The following is a 16350-nucleotide window of genomic DNA, read 5'->3' as shown; positions in this document are numbered from 1 at the left end:
CCTGAGCACATATATTTGTAAGAGTCAACAATCTCTTCACTAGCAACCTCCAAAAGGCCCGTTTACTGGGTCAAAACACTGGCCCCTGAACGCAGCTCACCTTTTAAAACAGGTGTTTGTGAGGAGGGAAGGGACAAAGAGGATTCAAACAGTTTTTTTTCTTTCTTTCTTTAAAATGTTCTGGAACGTTCCTCTTGCCAGTACACCTCCTCAGTGTGGGCACGGTTCCCATGACGACAGGCTCCACCCAACCGAGCGGCTAAACCTGAACACACACACACACACACACACACACACACACACACTAGACTTGACTGATCTTGAGCATATGCGCTCCATTAAAACTCATGCCATCTCTTCTGTGGGTGAGATGTCATAACCCGTCTACAAGTCTAGTAACTGCAGAGACACCGAGAAAGGAACATTGGAAGAATATTCAAAAACAACAGTCGCAGTAACTGTTACATAAAAAGGTTTTTACTGTGAAAGGCCCCTAATGTGGTTGTTTATCTACCTAGTGGAATGAACTGACTGAGTCGCTCTGGATAGGAGCAGCAAAAAATACAAAATAAATGGGACAGAGACCACACATTACAGGACAGACACAGTGCTCTTTATTGATCCCATAGAGATGGAATGGGGGAAGTAGAGGTAGAGGAACGAGATAGATCGAACGAGAGAGCCCAAGGGATAGAAAGAGACAACACGGGGGGGGGGAGAGAGACTAACAGAGAGAGCACGAGGGATACAGAGGAAAACCACTGGGAGAGCCAGGTTAAAACCATGACTCAGACAAAGAGAGGGGGGGGGGGGTTGGGGGCTCAAGAGAGCGAGAGAAAGGGTTCCCGCTCAAGTAAAAACCCCTTTAAGGGAACACACCACGACAATGCAAGCAGCCTTCTCCATCAAAGGGCCTCCCTCCCCCTCTCTGCCCATCCCTTCCTCCCATCCCCCTTCCTTTAATTAATGCATCTCTCAGCTGCAAGGGTTCTCTCTCCCTCCTCCTCCCCCTCCCTCCCTCCCTCCCCCAAAAGAGCTCCTACGATAGGTGTAACAGAGGTCCCAGCAACAACTATTTCTCAACTCGTCACGCGCTCCCTGAAACAACATTGGCCTACTACTGTTGCTAATGGACTGATAAAATAGTTCCAACCCCAATTGCTACCAGAACTAACTCCTTTGATTCATCATACTTGCTGTTATTGTCTCTCGTCTATCCTGTTGCCTAGTCACTTTAATGCTACCCTCATGTACCCATCTACACCAGATACCTCGTACCCCTGCACATCGACTCGCTACTGGTACCCTGTGTATATTGCCAAGTTATCGCTCCTCATTGTGCATTTATTTATTGCGTTATTATTCAAGTGTAATTATTTTGGGAAGTAAGCATTTCACTGTTAGTCTATACCTACTGTTTATGAAGCATGTGACAAAATAACATTTGATTTGAACGGTGGCATGCTCAGGTCACATAAAAACCTATCCTCTCACTGTCCCCTTGCAAGCTAGGTTCAGAATTTGGGTTAGGCTGTGAGCAGTTTTCAATGTCTGTTCAGATTTAGGAGGCTGAGGGCTCACGGTCCCCCTGCAAGGTAGGTTCAGTTTTTCATAGGCCTAGGTTTAATTATGTTTGGGTTATTGCTAGACAATGTCAGCTTGGGCGGCCCCAAACCCCCGTCGTCTGGAATTATTAAAATGCCACTGCACTACACCGGCTACTGAAATCTGTGTCTAGATCAGTATTATTTTGGAGTCTTATTCTGAGGGGTGCAGGGAGAGGGTTGCACCCAGAGAGAGGTACACACAGCTGGGGTTTGTTCTCCTGGATGGGCCTGCTCTGCTCGCTGGCTTGCTAGAACACTATCCTTCCTACAGGAGCCAAAGAGCATGTGCACTTGTGTAAGGAAGAGGAGGGGGCGGGGACTGAACCCCTGAACTTCCTGAAGGGAAGTTGCTCCGGGGGGGGGGGGGGGATAACAGAGAGGGAGACCATCACTGTTATCATAAACACCCTAGGGCCTGTTTGGGACCTTGTCCCCAATTCTGCACTCTTCAATCCATAGCACTAGCTCAGGAACTTTAGTAATCCCTTATCAAATCAGGCAACTTTCAGGTGCCATTTATTCTGAAGAGTAGTTTGGAATAGGACCACGAAGGAGGCCTCTGTTCTGACTCTCTGTTACAGTTGTCCATTACAGATCTAAACGTCTCTCCGACTTTGTCATCGTCGCAGGGCATCGGAGATCCACGATAACCACGATGAAGATTATAGCCTTTCTGTTTCTTGAGGACATCCCCGTTGACGTGTTAAGTCTGGTGATGTAAAATAGGGAATAGGGCTCTGGTCTAAAGTAGTGCACTATATAGGGAATAGGGCTCTGGTCTAAAGTAGTGCACTATATAGGGAATAGGGCTCTGGTCTAAAGTAGTGCACTATATAGGGAATAGGGCTCTGGTCTAAAGTAGTGCACTATATAGGGGATAGGGCTCTGGTCTAAAGTAGTGCACTATATAGGGAATAGGGCTCTGGTCTAAAGTAGTGCACTATATAGGGAATAGGGCTCTGGTCTAAAGTAGTGCACTATATAGGGGATAGGGCTCTGGTCTAAAGTAGTGCACTATATAGGGAATAGGGCTCTGGTCTAAAGTAGTGCACTATATAGGGAATAGGGCTCTGGTCTAAAGTAGTGCACTATATAGGGAATAGGGCTCATTTTACAGTTGAGACATTTACTCCACAGTCGGGGTAAGACCATACCTGACTGTCAAAACCCAACCTATCCCACTAACCAGCACACACACACACACCTGTCTATTTCACCACTGACAACTATAGCGAGCCGGCCTAAATCTCTCATGAACACAGTAGCAAAAACACAGTCTGAAATGAAAAGTTGCAGCCTCAAGCTTTCACTGTACATCAGCACACAGGGATGCTGTGTCATAGCGCATCCAGACAGATTAGAGGAGAGGGGCGGGGTGTGCCAAAGCAAGCACCTTATTCAAACTGAAAGAGTGCCATTATCTAAACGACCAGGTATGAGCCACATCGTCCGTGTCTGGAGTAACGTGTTAATTATGACCAATTCAAAAAAGGGGGAACGACACTGTAATCATAGCAACCACCCGAAAAATGAAGTCACTGAATTGGATGACAGAAACAGGACAGACGTATTACGGAGTTGGGAGAGACTTTGCCGCAAACGTGCATCTCACGACAAACTGCATTATTAAAATGAATAACCAGCTTTCATTAGGAGGTGGTTACAATGAAGAGCTAAAATTGGACACCATTAATAACATATGTCAATGTTATATATATATATATATATATATATAATTAAAATTGGCTTGCCTTTAGTTCTTAGTTTATAATATGGAGCTACGCTTTGTATAAACAAGCGCACATCAAGATAATGTTGTTATCTAAGGCCTCGGATACATTCATCCCTACAGTATCCATTACCGTTGTTGGATTACAGATGGCAGCTGGGTGTGTGTGTGTGTGTGTGTGTGTGTGTGTGTGTGTGTGTGTGTATTTATGCATGTATGTATGTGTGCGTCCAATGTCTCTCCTCACTGTATAAGGTCTAGGTCCTTTGAGCAGATGGTTATAATTACCAGAGAGTGCAGAAAGCAGCAGAGGGGGACGTTGTTTCAAAACACTGGGTAGATAAGATTGATTTCAGGCTTCAACCTGGATTGGGTAATCTTCTTTCAACAACGCGAGAAACGAGTTAGTTCTCCTTTAGATCGCACTGTCAAATCTACCTTACGGGCATTTTAGACACCATTAAACTTTTACAATGTTATTGTCATCTTTCAAATTACCTTTCAAACCATTGTGATAGTGTTGTGAATTGACTAAATGAAAGAAGGGAACCTCAAGCAGGAGATACAATACTGACATTTTGTCAAACTCATACAAAACCATTATAACCAGCAAGCAACTCCTTTCATCATACAGGAAGCGAAAGGGGAAATTTGCTTAAAAACTTGACAACCAATGACCCAGAAGTACAAGAATGTAAACTCGAATAAAACACATTTTAAAATATATCTCCGTAATTGAAAGAATAAACAAGAAACATGTTAGTTGAAGAAGTTGTGGCTGAATTGGCAGTCCAACATCTGAAGATAGTGTCAATGAACCTCTCGTAACGTTACACTTTTAACTTGTTTTATTTGTGTCTTTTCTTCACGGATGTGGTGCTAACGTTGGCTTGTTAGTTCGAGATACTTACAACACAAGCAGGTGACAACAACAACACTAACAAAAGACTGTCCACGGTTAGCTCCACATCCTATGAATTGTCAACTAAATTGAAAAAAAAACAACAACATTTATCTACACCAAAACAGAGACAAAACACAACTCACCGGCTGTCGTAATATCGGACAAGTCATAGTTCCGGGCGGTTCGGGGAAACTCTTTCAATTTACGGTTCGACAAGTTCAGAGCACCGCTCCCGGTAGCTTCCTCGAGCGACTTCTCCACGCACCGGCTGGCCGCTATTGTTGCCGGCAGCTGGGCACCTTCCCCAGCAGCCATGAACCGTAGATATGTCTCTTTATGTTACTGTGTTAGGGTCTAAAAAAAGAAAAAAGACAAAAAAAGAAAAGAAAACCTTCCTTTACACTTTCGTGTCCCTCAGAACGACTTCCAAAACCATCAGTCTCTCGTCCGATAAACAACTTTCGAAGTAGGGACAATGAATAAATCCGACAACAAAAAAAAGGCTATTTCTTAATCTTCCACAACGAGGATTCTCTACGGTCCAGTTGTCTTCGAGAAAGCGGTACTAGTAGCTGTCAGAAAGAGGTGCGGCGAGGCCAGGAAGCGGAGGAGCAGTGAGAGAGCCTACGACGAGAAGGAGTGTGATTGACAGGGGCAACACCCATATCTCAACCGAGATGAATGGACCCAAGGCGGGGTCTGAAGAAAAGGGCGTGCACGTGAAGGGATTTCAAAAGAGCTGAGATTATATTGATGGAAATATACACCAATCAAGATACAGTAGGATGGTTCTGGGCACATAATTGAAGAGTGGAGCAATAATTATTTTGACTGGAGCAGCCAGGTATACCATTCATATCCATCCATTTCATTTTTGGCAGTTGGTTAAAAATTTAAAATGAATTCCCTGCATGCAAATGTCATATTTCCCATATTGAATATAGGTTATGCTTTCTCATTAGTGAGAAATGTGTGACCCCAGGGAAATTCCCCGAGCACAATTCCAATTTGTACCCCATCTGGTATAATGTAGCAACATTATTTAGCCTCTTTGTTGGTAATCACTAGCTACAAAGTCATAAATCCTGCCCTTTTCTACAATTTATCTTCTTAAAATGTGATTTTAAACCTAACCCTCACCTTAAAGTATTAGCAAAAAGCATATTTTTTTTTTGTTGCTGTGGAATCTGACGTTGTGGCTATAGAAGCTAGTGGAAACTCTCTTTGTTCTACATGTGTAACAAAAATGACTGTCCCCTGAGTTCCGGAGCTCTACATGTGTTACACAGATTACTGTCCCTTTATTTCCAGAGTCACAGCCATGCTCAGTAAAACCATGTTAGATTAGCGTGTCGCCGTCACGTCATTAGTAGACTCATGAATATGTGTGTGAGCAGATTTGTTTACACAAACAGTGTGTGTGTGTGTGTGTGTGTGTGTGTGTGTGTGTGTGTTTATGCATACATACAGTATGTGTCCCACAGGAAGCTGCTGAGGGGGGAACTGCTCATAATAATGGCCGAAATGGAGTGAATGGAATGTCACCAAACCCATGGAAACCATGGAAACCATGTGTTTGATGTTGTTGATACCATTCCACTGATTCCACTCCAGTCATTACCGAGAGCCTGTCTTCCCCAATTAAGGTGCCACCAACCTCCTGTGATGTGTGCACAGGAGGTTGGTGGCACCTTAATTAATTGGGGAGGACGAGCTCGCGGAAAGACTGGAGCGGAATTAGAGGGATGGGAACAAATACACCAAACACATGGTTTCCATGGTTTCCATGGGTTTGATGACATTCCATTTACTCCATTTCAGCCATTATTATGAACCGTCCTCCCCTCAGCAGCCTCCACTGGTGAGCGTGTGTGTGTGTGTGTGTGCGTGTGTGTGTGTGTCAGGACTCCTCTGTAAGTGCAAATGTAAGGCTGATGGAGCTGTATTGTCGACAGCACCTCCTGTAGGGTTTTGGCTGTATTGTCGATTAAACCTCCTGTGGGGGTTTGCCTGTAATATCGACATGACCTCCCGTGGGGTTTTTGCTGTATTGTCGACAGCACCTCCTGTAGGGGTTTGACTGTATTGTTGACCAAACCTCCTGTAGGGTTTTGGCTGTATTGTCGACAGCAACTCCTGTAGGGTTTTGGCTGTAATATCGATATAACCTCCTGTAGGGTTTTGGCTGTAATATCAACATCACCTCCTATAGGGTTTTGGCTGTAAAATCGACAGCACCTCCTGTAGGGTTTTGGCTGTATTGTCGACAGCACCTCCTGTAGGGTTTTGGTTGTAATATCGACAGCACCTCCTGTAGGGTTTTGGCTGTAATATCGATATAACCTCCTGTAGGGTTTTGGCTGTAATATCGACATCACCTCCTATAGGGTTTTGGCTGTAATATCGATATAACCTCCTGTAGGGTTTTGGCTGTAATATCGACATTACCTCCTATAGGGTTTTGGCTGTAATATCGACATCACCTCCTATAGGGTTTTGGCTGTAATATCGACAGCACTTCCTGTAGGGTTTTGGTTGTAATATCGACATCACTTCCTGTAGGGTTTTGGCTGTAATATCGACAGCACTTCCTGTAGGGTTTTGGCTGTAATATCGACATCACTTCCTGTAGAGTTTTGGCTGTAATATCGACAGCACTTCCTGTAGGGTTTTGGCTGTAATATCGACATCACTTCCTGTAGGGTTTTGGCTGTAATATCGACAGCACTTCCTGTAGGGTTTTGGCTGTAATATCGATATAACCTCCTGTAGGGTTTTGGCTGTAATATCGACAGCACTTCCTGTAGGGTTTTGGCTGTAATATCGACAGCACTTCCTGTAGGGTTTTGGCTGTAATATCGACAGCACTTCCTGTAGGGTTTTGGCTGTAATATCGACAGCACTTCCTGTAGGGTTTTGGCTGTAATATCGACAGCACTTCCTGTAGGGTTTTGGCTGTAATATCGACAGCACTTCCTGTAGGGTTTTGGCTGTAATATCGACAGCACTTCCTGTAGGGTTTTGGCTGTAATATCGACAGCACTTCCTTTAGGGTTTTGGCTGTAATATCGACAGCACTTCCTGTAGGGTTTTGGCTGTAATATCGACAGCACTTCCTGTAGGGTTTTGGTTTTTACCCCTTTCGATTTTTTTCCTCTTCTTCCATTCTTCCCCCAAGAACCAGATGACTACCCCCCCCCCTCGGTCTCAGTGTCCTTTAACTTTGTCCCTCACCCCACTCTTCCTCCCCTCCCTCCATTTGTCCTCTCATCCCTGCTATGTTAGATGCACTGGTTTTCGTAATTGACTGGCTGTCAGGTCAGATTATGTTGTTGTCAAATGGATACTGGCTATTGAAATGAGATGATTTTTAGTAAAAGGGATCAAATTAAAGTCGTGAAGCCTGAGTCACCATAATGCAGTTCGTTTTCAAAATGGCAGCTGAAATTAACTAGTGACATGATTTGTTGGTAGAAAAGGGTTGAAAGGACATTTTGTACCTGGACCAGATGCTTGCCGCTTAGAGGTCATAAACCCTAGAGGCATTCACATTGCTAAGTTATACAGGGCATTCTGAAAGAATTCAGACCCATTGACTTTTTCCACATTTTCTTACGTTACAGCCTTATTCTGAAATGGATTTCAATAAAACACATACCTCATCACATTCCTAGACACAGTACCCCATAATGACAAAGTGAAAACAGTTTTTTTCGATTTTTTTTGCACATGAATTAAAAATAAAACAGAAATAGCTTATTTACAGAAGTATTCAGACCCTTTGCTATTAGACTCGAAATTGAGCTTAGGTGCATCCCGTTTCCATTGATCATCCTTGAGATGTTTCTACAACTTGATTGGAGTCCACCTGTGTTAAATTCAATTGATTGGACATGATTTGGAAAGGCACACACCTGTCTATATAAGGTCCCACAGTTGACAGTGCATGTCAGAGTAAAAATCAAGCTATGAATTCGAAGGAATTGTGCTTAGCGCTCAGAGACAGGATTGTGTCGAGACCCAGTTTGCAACCTCCAAGACTCTTCCTAGAGCTGGCCGCCCGGCCAAACTGGGCAATCAGGGGAGAAGGGCCTTGATCAGGGAGGTGACTAAGAACCCGATGGTCACTCGGACAGAGCTCCAGAGTTCCTCTGTGGAGATGGGAGAAACTTCCAGAAGAACAACCATCTCTGCAGCACTCCACCAATCATGCCTTTATGGTAGAGTGGCCAGATGGAAGCCACTCCTCACTAAAGGTATATGACAGACTGCTTAGAGTTTACCAAAAGGCACCTAAAGACTCTCAGACCATGAGAATCAAGATTCTCTGGTCTGTTGAAACCAATATTTAACTACTTGTCCTGAATGCCAAGCGTCACGTTTTGAGGAAACATGGCACCTACGGTGAAGCATGGTGGTGGCAGCGTCATGCAGTGGGGATGTTTTTCAGTGGCAGGGACTAATCAAGATAGAGGTAAAGATGAATGGATTAAAGTACAGAGAGATCCTTGATGAAATCCTGCTCCACAGCACTCAGGACCTCAGACTAGGGCAAAGGTTCACCTTCCAACAGGACAACGACCCTAAGCACACAGCCAAGACAATACAAGAGTGGCTTAGGGACAAGTCTCTGAATGTACTTGAGTGGCCTGGACATGAACAGGATCGAACATCTCTGGAGAAACCTCAAAAAAGCTGTGCAGCGACGCTCCCCATCCAACCTGACAGAGGATGAGGAATTTTGAAAAACTGAGTTTAAATGTATTTGGCTAAGGTGAAACTTCTGACTTCAACTTTATGTAAATGTAATATTTCTGCTTTTTATTTTAAATAATTTACTAAAAACCAAAGAATGCAAAAGTGTGCAAAGCTGTCATCAAGGCAAAGGGTGGCTATTTGAAGAATCTCAAATATAAAATATATTTTGATTTGTTTAACTTTTTTTTTGGTTACTACAGTTGAAGTCGAAAGTTTTACATACACCTTAGCCAAATACATTTAAACTCAGTTTTTCACAATTCCTGACGTTTAATCCTAGTAAAACAATCCCTGTCTTAGGCTAGTTAGGATCACCACTTTATTTTAAGAATGTGAAATGTCAGAATAATAGTAGAGAGAATGATTTATTTCAGCTTTTGTTTCTTTCATCACATTCCCAGTGGGTCATAAGTTTACATACACTCAATTAGTATTTTGTAGCATTGCCTTTAAATTGTTTAACTTGGGTCAAACGTTTTGGGTAGCCTTCCACAATAAGTTGGGTGAATTTTGGCCCATTCCTCCTGACAGAGCTGGTGTAACTGAGTCAGGTTCGTAGCCGTCCTTGCTCGCACACGCTTTTTCAGTTCTGCCCACAAATTTTCTATGGAATTGAGGTCTTGTGATGGCCACTCCAATACCTTGACTTTGTTGTCCTTAAGCCATTTTGCCACAACTTTGGAAGTATGCTTGGGGTCATTGTCCATTTGGAAGACCCATTTGCGACCAAGCTTTAACTTCCTGACTGATGTCTTGAGATGTTGCTTCAATATATCCACATAATGTTCCTACCTCATGATGCCATCTATTTTGTGAAGTGCACCAGTCCTTCCTGCAGCAAAGCACCCCCACAACATGATTCTGCCACCTCCATGCTTCACGGTTGGGATGGTGTTCTTTGGCTTGCAAGCATCCCCCTTTTTTATCCAAACATAATGATGTTTATTATGGCCATACAGTTCTATTTTTGTTTCATCAGACCAGAGGACATTTCTACAAAAAGTACGATCTTTGTCCCCATGTGCAGTTGCTAACCGTAGTCTGGCTTTTTATGGCGGTTTTGGAGCAGTGGCTTCTTCCTTGCTGCTTCTACCTTGCTGAGTGGCCTTTCCGGTTATGTCAATATAGGACTTGTTTTACTGTGGATATAGATACTGTTGTACCTGTTTCCTCCAGCATCTTCAGAAGGTCCTTTGCTGTTGTTTGTACTATTGTTTGTACAGATGAACGTGGTACCTTCAGGCGTTTGGAAATTGCTCCCAAGGGTGAATCAGACTTGTGGAGGTCTACAATTTTTTTTCTGAGGTCTTGGCTGATTTCTTTTGATTTTCCCATGATGCCAAGCAAAGAGGCACTGAGTTTGAAGGTAGGCCTTGAAATACATCCACATGTACACCTCCATTTGACTCAAATGATGTCAATTAGCCTATCAGAAGCTTCTAAAGCCATTACATAATTTTCTGGAATTTTCCAAGCTGTTTAAAAGCACAGTCAACTTAGTGTATGTGAACTTCTGACCCACTGGAATTATGATACAGTGAATTATAAGTGAAATAATCTGTCTGTTAACAAGTTTTGGAAAAATGACTTGTGTCATGCACAAAGTAGATTTCCTAACCGACTTGCCAAAGCCATAGTTTGTTAACAAGACATTTGTGGAGTGGTTGAAAAACGAGTTTTAATGACTCCAACCTAAGTGTATGTAAATGTCCGACTTCAACTGTACATTATTCCATATGTGTTATTTCATAGTGTGTATGTCTTCACTACTATTCTGCAATGTAGAAAATAGTAAGAATAGAGAAAAACCCTTGAATGAATAGGTGTTCTAAAACCTTTGAATGAGGTGTTCTAAAACCCTTGAAGGGTGTTCTAAAACCCTTGAATGAGGTGTTCTAAAACCCTTGAATGAGGTGTTCTAAACCCCTTGAATGAGGTGTTCTAAAACCTTTGAATGAGGTGTTCTAAAACCTTTGAATGAATAGGTGTTCTAAAACCTTTGAATGAGGTGTTCTAAAACCTTTGAATGAGGTGTTCTAAAACCCTTGAATGAGGTGTTCTAAAACCTTTGAATGAGGTGTTCTAAAACCCTTGAATGAGGTGTTCTAAAACCTTTGAATGAGGTGTTCTAAAACCTTTGAATGAGGTGTTCTAAAACCCTTGAATGAGGTGTTCTAAAACCCTTGAAGGGTGTTCTAAAACCCTTGAATGAGGTGTTCTAAACCCCTTGAATGAGGTGTTCTAAAACCCTTGAATGAGGTGTTCTAAAACCTTTGAATGAGGTGTTCTAAAACCTTTGAATGAATAGGTGTTCTAAAACCTTTGAATGAGGTGTTCTAAAACCTTTGAATGAGGTGTTCTAAAACCTTTGAATGAGGTGTTCTAAAACCTTTGAATGAGGTGTTCTAAAACCCTTGAATGAGGTGTTCTAAAACCCTTGAATGAGGTGTTCTAAAACCCTTGAATGAGGTGTTCTAAAACCCTTGAATGAGGTGTTCTAAAACCTTTGAATGAGGTGTTCTAAAACCTTTGAATGAGGTGTTCTAAAACCCTTGAATGAGGTGTTCTAAAACCCTTGAATGAGGTGTTCTAAAACCTTTGAATGAGGTGTTCTAAAACCCTTGAATGAGGTGTTCTAAAACCCTTGAATGAGGTGTTCTAAAACCTTTGAATGAGGTGTTCTAAAACCTTTGAATGAGGTGTTCTAAAACCTTTGAATGAGGTGTTCTAAAACCTTTGAATGAGGTGTTCTAAAACCCCTGACCGGTAGTGAATGTAAATGTGATCTTTCTGTTTTTTATTTATAAAAACCTGTTTTTACTTTGTCGTCATGGGGGTATTGTGTATTGATTGATGAGGAAAGAAGACAATTTAATCAATTTTAGAGTTAGGCTGTAATGTAACAAAATGTGCAAAAAGTCAACGGGTCTGAATACTTTCCCAATGTCTTGAATGCATTGGTCTGTTTACATGGAGCAAAAAAATCCACATCCGATCCAATAATTCCATGGAGAAAAGAGAAGGATCGGAGAAGATAGGGAGCGTGAGAAAGAGTGGTGTCAGAGCTGCATCCTACAAAACTTAAGAGACACCGAGGGAGAGTCGGGGGAGGAGGGAGGAGTGGAAATTATGGTGGGCTGGAGAGAGATATAGAGCAATAGAGATAGAGAGAGAGACGGGAAAATAGAGAGAGAGACAGAGAGACAGAGAGAGAGAGACAGAGAGAGAGAGAGAGAGAGAGAGAGAGAGAGAGAAAGAGAGAAAGAAAGATAGAGAGCGGAGCAAAAGAGGACAGGAAAAGGATCACAGAGGCTCAGGGCAAAACAAGGCAAACCTCAAACTCTTACATTCCAGATAGTGACAGAGCTTTGTCAGTCACCACCATTCTGACTTTGATAGGTCGCTGTCTCGGAGGCCATGACATCACTTCTAAAGCATGTGGGTCAATGAGGATAATGCACATTCATCATGCTCATTAGTGGCTCTGACTGAGCTTTGTGGCACCATCTCCTTTGTTTTGGACCAATTGTCTATTCCGTGCGAGTGTCTGAGCCCAGCTCAGGGTGTGTGTGTGTGTGTGTGTGTATGTGTATGTGTGTATGTGTGTGTGTGTGTGTGTGTGTGTGTATGTGTGTGTGTGTTCATTTATGTTGCATGCCTTCAATATTTCTTACTGTATGAGGTGGCAACTTTACATGGCAGCTCATGGTAACTTTACATGGCAACTCATGGTAACTTTACATGGCAACTCATGGTAACTTTACATGGCAGCTCATGGTAACTTTACATGGCAACTCATGGTAACTTTACATGGCAACTCATGGTAACTTTACATGGCAACTCATGGTAACTTTACATGGCAGCTCATGGTAACTTTACATGGCATCTCATGGTAACTTTACATGGCAGCTCATGGTAACTCATGGTAGCTCATGGTAACTTTACATGGCAACTCATGGTAACTTTTACATGGCAACTCATGGTAACTTGACATGGCAACGCATGGTAACTCATGGTAGCTCATGGTAACTTTACATGGCATCTCATGGTAACTTTACATGGTAGCTCATGGTAACTTTACATGGCATCTCATGGTAACTTTACATGGCAGCTCATAGTAACCTGACATGGCATCTCATGGTAACTTTACATGGCAGCTCATGGTAACTTTATATGGCAACTCATGGTAACTTTACATGGCAACTCATGGTAACTTTACATGGTAACTTTACATGGCAACTTTACATGGCAACTTATGGTAACTTTACATGGCAACTCATGATAACTTGACATGGCAGCTCATGGTAACTTGACATGGCAACTCATGGTAACTTGACATGGCAACTCATGGTAACTTTACATGGCAACTCACAGTAACTTTACATGGCAACTTTACATGGCAACTCATGGTAACTTTACATGGCAACTTTACATGGCAACTCATGGTACATTTACATGGCAACTCACGGTAACTTTACATGGCAACTTTACATGGCAACTCATGGTAACTTTACATGGCAACTCACGGTAACTTTACATGGCAACTTTACATGGCAACTCATGGTAACTTGACATGGCAACTCATGGTAACTTTACATGGCAACTCATGGTAACTTGACATGGCAACTCATGGTAACTTGACATGGCAACTCATGGTAACTTTACATGGCAACTCATGGTAACTTGACATGGCAACTCATGGTAACTTTACATGGCAACTCATGGTAACTTTACATGGCAACTCATGGTAACTTTACATGGCAGCTCATGGTAACTTTACATGGCATCTCATGGTAACTTTACATGGCAGCTCATGGTAACTTTACATGGCATCTCATGGTAACTTTACATGGCAGCTCATGGTAACTTTACATGGCAGCTCATGGTAACTTTACATGGCATCTCATGATAACTTTACATGGCAGCTCATTGTAACTTTACATTGCAGCTCATGGTAACTTTACATGGCAGCTCATGGTAACTTTACATGGCATCTCATGATAACTTTACATGGCAGCTCATTGTAACTTTACATTGCAACTCATGGTAACTTTACATGGCAACTTTACATGGCAACTCATGGTAACTTGACATGGCAGCTCATGGTAACTTGACATGGCAACTCATGGTAACCTGACATGGCAACTCATGGTAACTTGACATGGCAACTCACGGTAACTTTCCATGGCAACTTTACATGGCAACTCACGGTAACTTTACATGGCAACTTTACATGGCAACTCATGGTAACTTTACATGGCATCTCATGGTAACTTGATATGGCAACTCATTGTAACTTTACATGCCAACTCATGGTAACTTTACATGGCAACTCATGGTAACTTTACATGGCAACTCATGGTAACTTGACATGGCAACTTTACATGGCAACTCATGGTAACTTTACATGGCATCTCATGGTAACTTTACATGGCAACTTTACATGGCAACTCATGGTAACTTTACATGGCATCTCATGGTAACTTTACATGCCAAATGTCACAAGGCCAACAATGAGATGCATTTCAGCCCTCTAAAATTGAGGTGAGGTGGGGGCATGAATGAAGGCCAATGGTCACAGCCTTTAAACATTGGAATGATAGGAGGAGAAAGAGAGAATAGGTGAATGACATAATTTTTTTAAATCGTTTTTTAATTTCACCTTTATTTAACTAGGCAAGTCAGTTAATAACAAATGTTTATTTTCTCCCCTAACTGGGCCGATTGTGCGCCGCCCTATGGGAAATATTAACAGATTAATGGACAGAGAGAGACAAGACATAAGACATAGAGAAGACAGTAAGACATAGAGAGACAGTAAGACAGAGAGAGACAGTAAGACATAGAGAGACAGTAAGACAGAGAGAGACAGAAAGACAGAGCGAGACAGTAAGACATAGAGAGACAGTAAGACAAAGAGAGACAGTAAGACATAGAGGACAGTAAGACAGAGAGAGACAGCGAGACAGTAAGACAGAGAGAGACAGTAAGACATAGAGAGACAGAAAGACATAGAGAGACAGAAAGACAGAGGACAGTAAGACAGAGAGAGACAGCGAGACAGTAAGAGAGGGAGAGACAGTAAGACAAAGAGAGACAGTAAGACAGAGAGAGACAGTAAGACAGAGAGAGAGACAGTAAGAGAGGGAGAGAGACAGTAAGAGAGGGAGAGACAGTAAGACAGGTACAAGGGGAGAGAGAGGAGTGCAGGAGGAGAGAGGGAGAGCAGAAGAGAGAGGGAGAGTGGAGGACAGAGTGACACAAGGACAGAGAACAAGAGAGAGACACAGGGACAGAGGGAGAGAGAGATGAACCTGGAGAAGAGTCCCCTAAGCAAGCTGGTCCCGTGGCTCTGTTCACAAACACAAACAGACCCCACAGAGCCCCAGGACAGCAACACAATTAGACCCAACCAAACCATGAGAAAACGAAAAGATTATTACTTGACACATTGAGAAGAATTTACAAAAAAACAGAGCAAACAGAATGCTATTTGGCCCAAAACAGACAGTACACAGTGGCAGAATACCTGACCACTGTGACTGACCCAAATTAAGGACATCTTTGACGATGTACATACAGACTCAGTGAGCATAGCCTTGCTATTGAGAAAGGCCGCCGAAGGCAGACATGGCTCTCAAGAGAAGGTCTATGTGCACACTGCCCACAAAATCAGGTAGAAACTGAGCTGCACTTACTAACCTCCTGACACATTTTTCCCTCAGATTACACAGACCCACAAAGAATTCGAAAAATAAATCCAATTTTGATCAACTCCCATATCTACTGGGTGAAATACCACCAGTGTGCCATCACAGCAACAATATGTGTGACCTTTCGCCACAAGAAAAGGGCAACCAGTGAAGAACAAACACCATTGTAAATACAACCCATATGTATGTTGATTTATATTCCCTATCATTACAACACTGTATATAAACATAATGTGACATTTGAAGTGTTTTTATTCTTTTGGGAACTTCTATGAGTGTGATGTTTACTGTTACTTATTTTATTATTATTTTATTTTTTTACTTCACTTGCTTTGGCAGTGTAAACACGTTTCCCATGACAATAAAACCCTTAAGAGAGAGACACGGGGATAGAGAGAGTGAATGAGGTGGAGAGAGAGAGAGAGAGAGAGAGACAGGGATAGAGAGAGTGAATGAGGTGGAGAGAGAGAGAGAGAGACAGGGATAGAGAGAGTGAATGAGGTGGAGAGAGAGAGAGAGACAGGGATAGAGAGAGTGAATGAGGTGGAGAGAGAGACACAGGGATAGAGAGAGTGAAGGAGGTGGAGAGAGAGAGAGAGAGACAGGGATAGAGAGAGTGAATGAGGTGGAGAGAGAGAG

General features: G+C 42.5%; 1 protein-coding gene across 3 annotated transcripts in view; it reads right to left on the bottom strand.

Annotated features, from left to right (window-relative positions):
• The window catches only part of LOC139379104 (leucine-rich repeats and calponin homology (CH) domain containing 4), a 59120-nt gene extending 54263 nt beyond the window's left edge, over positions 1-4857 (bottom strand). For 2 of the 3 annotated variants that reach the window (XM_071121923.1, XM_071121925.1), the window contains exon 1: positions 4384-4856. In XM_071121923.1, the coding sequence (XP_070978024.1) occupies positions 4384-4555 (172 nt within the window). In that variant the 5' untranslated portion in view covers positions 4556-4856. Of the gene's footprint in view, positions 1-4383 lie in introns of all 3 variants that reach the window. The other variant, XM_071121924.1, reaches the window with a different exon arrangement.
• Positions 4858-16350: the final 11493 nt, after the last annotated feature.

Source organism: Oncorhynchus clarkii, chromosome 21, assembly GCF_045791955.1.
Source record: "Oncorhynchus clarkii lewisi isolate Uvic-CL-2024 chromosome 21, UVic_Ocla_1.0, whole genome shotgun sequence".
Taxonomy (NCBI): Eukaryota; Metazoa; Chordata; class Actinopteri; order Salmoniformes; family Salmonidae; genus Oncorhynchus; species Oncorhynchus clarkii.
This window is presented reverse-complemented; position numbering and strand designations above follow the sequence as displayed.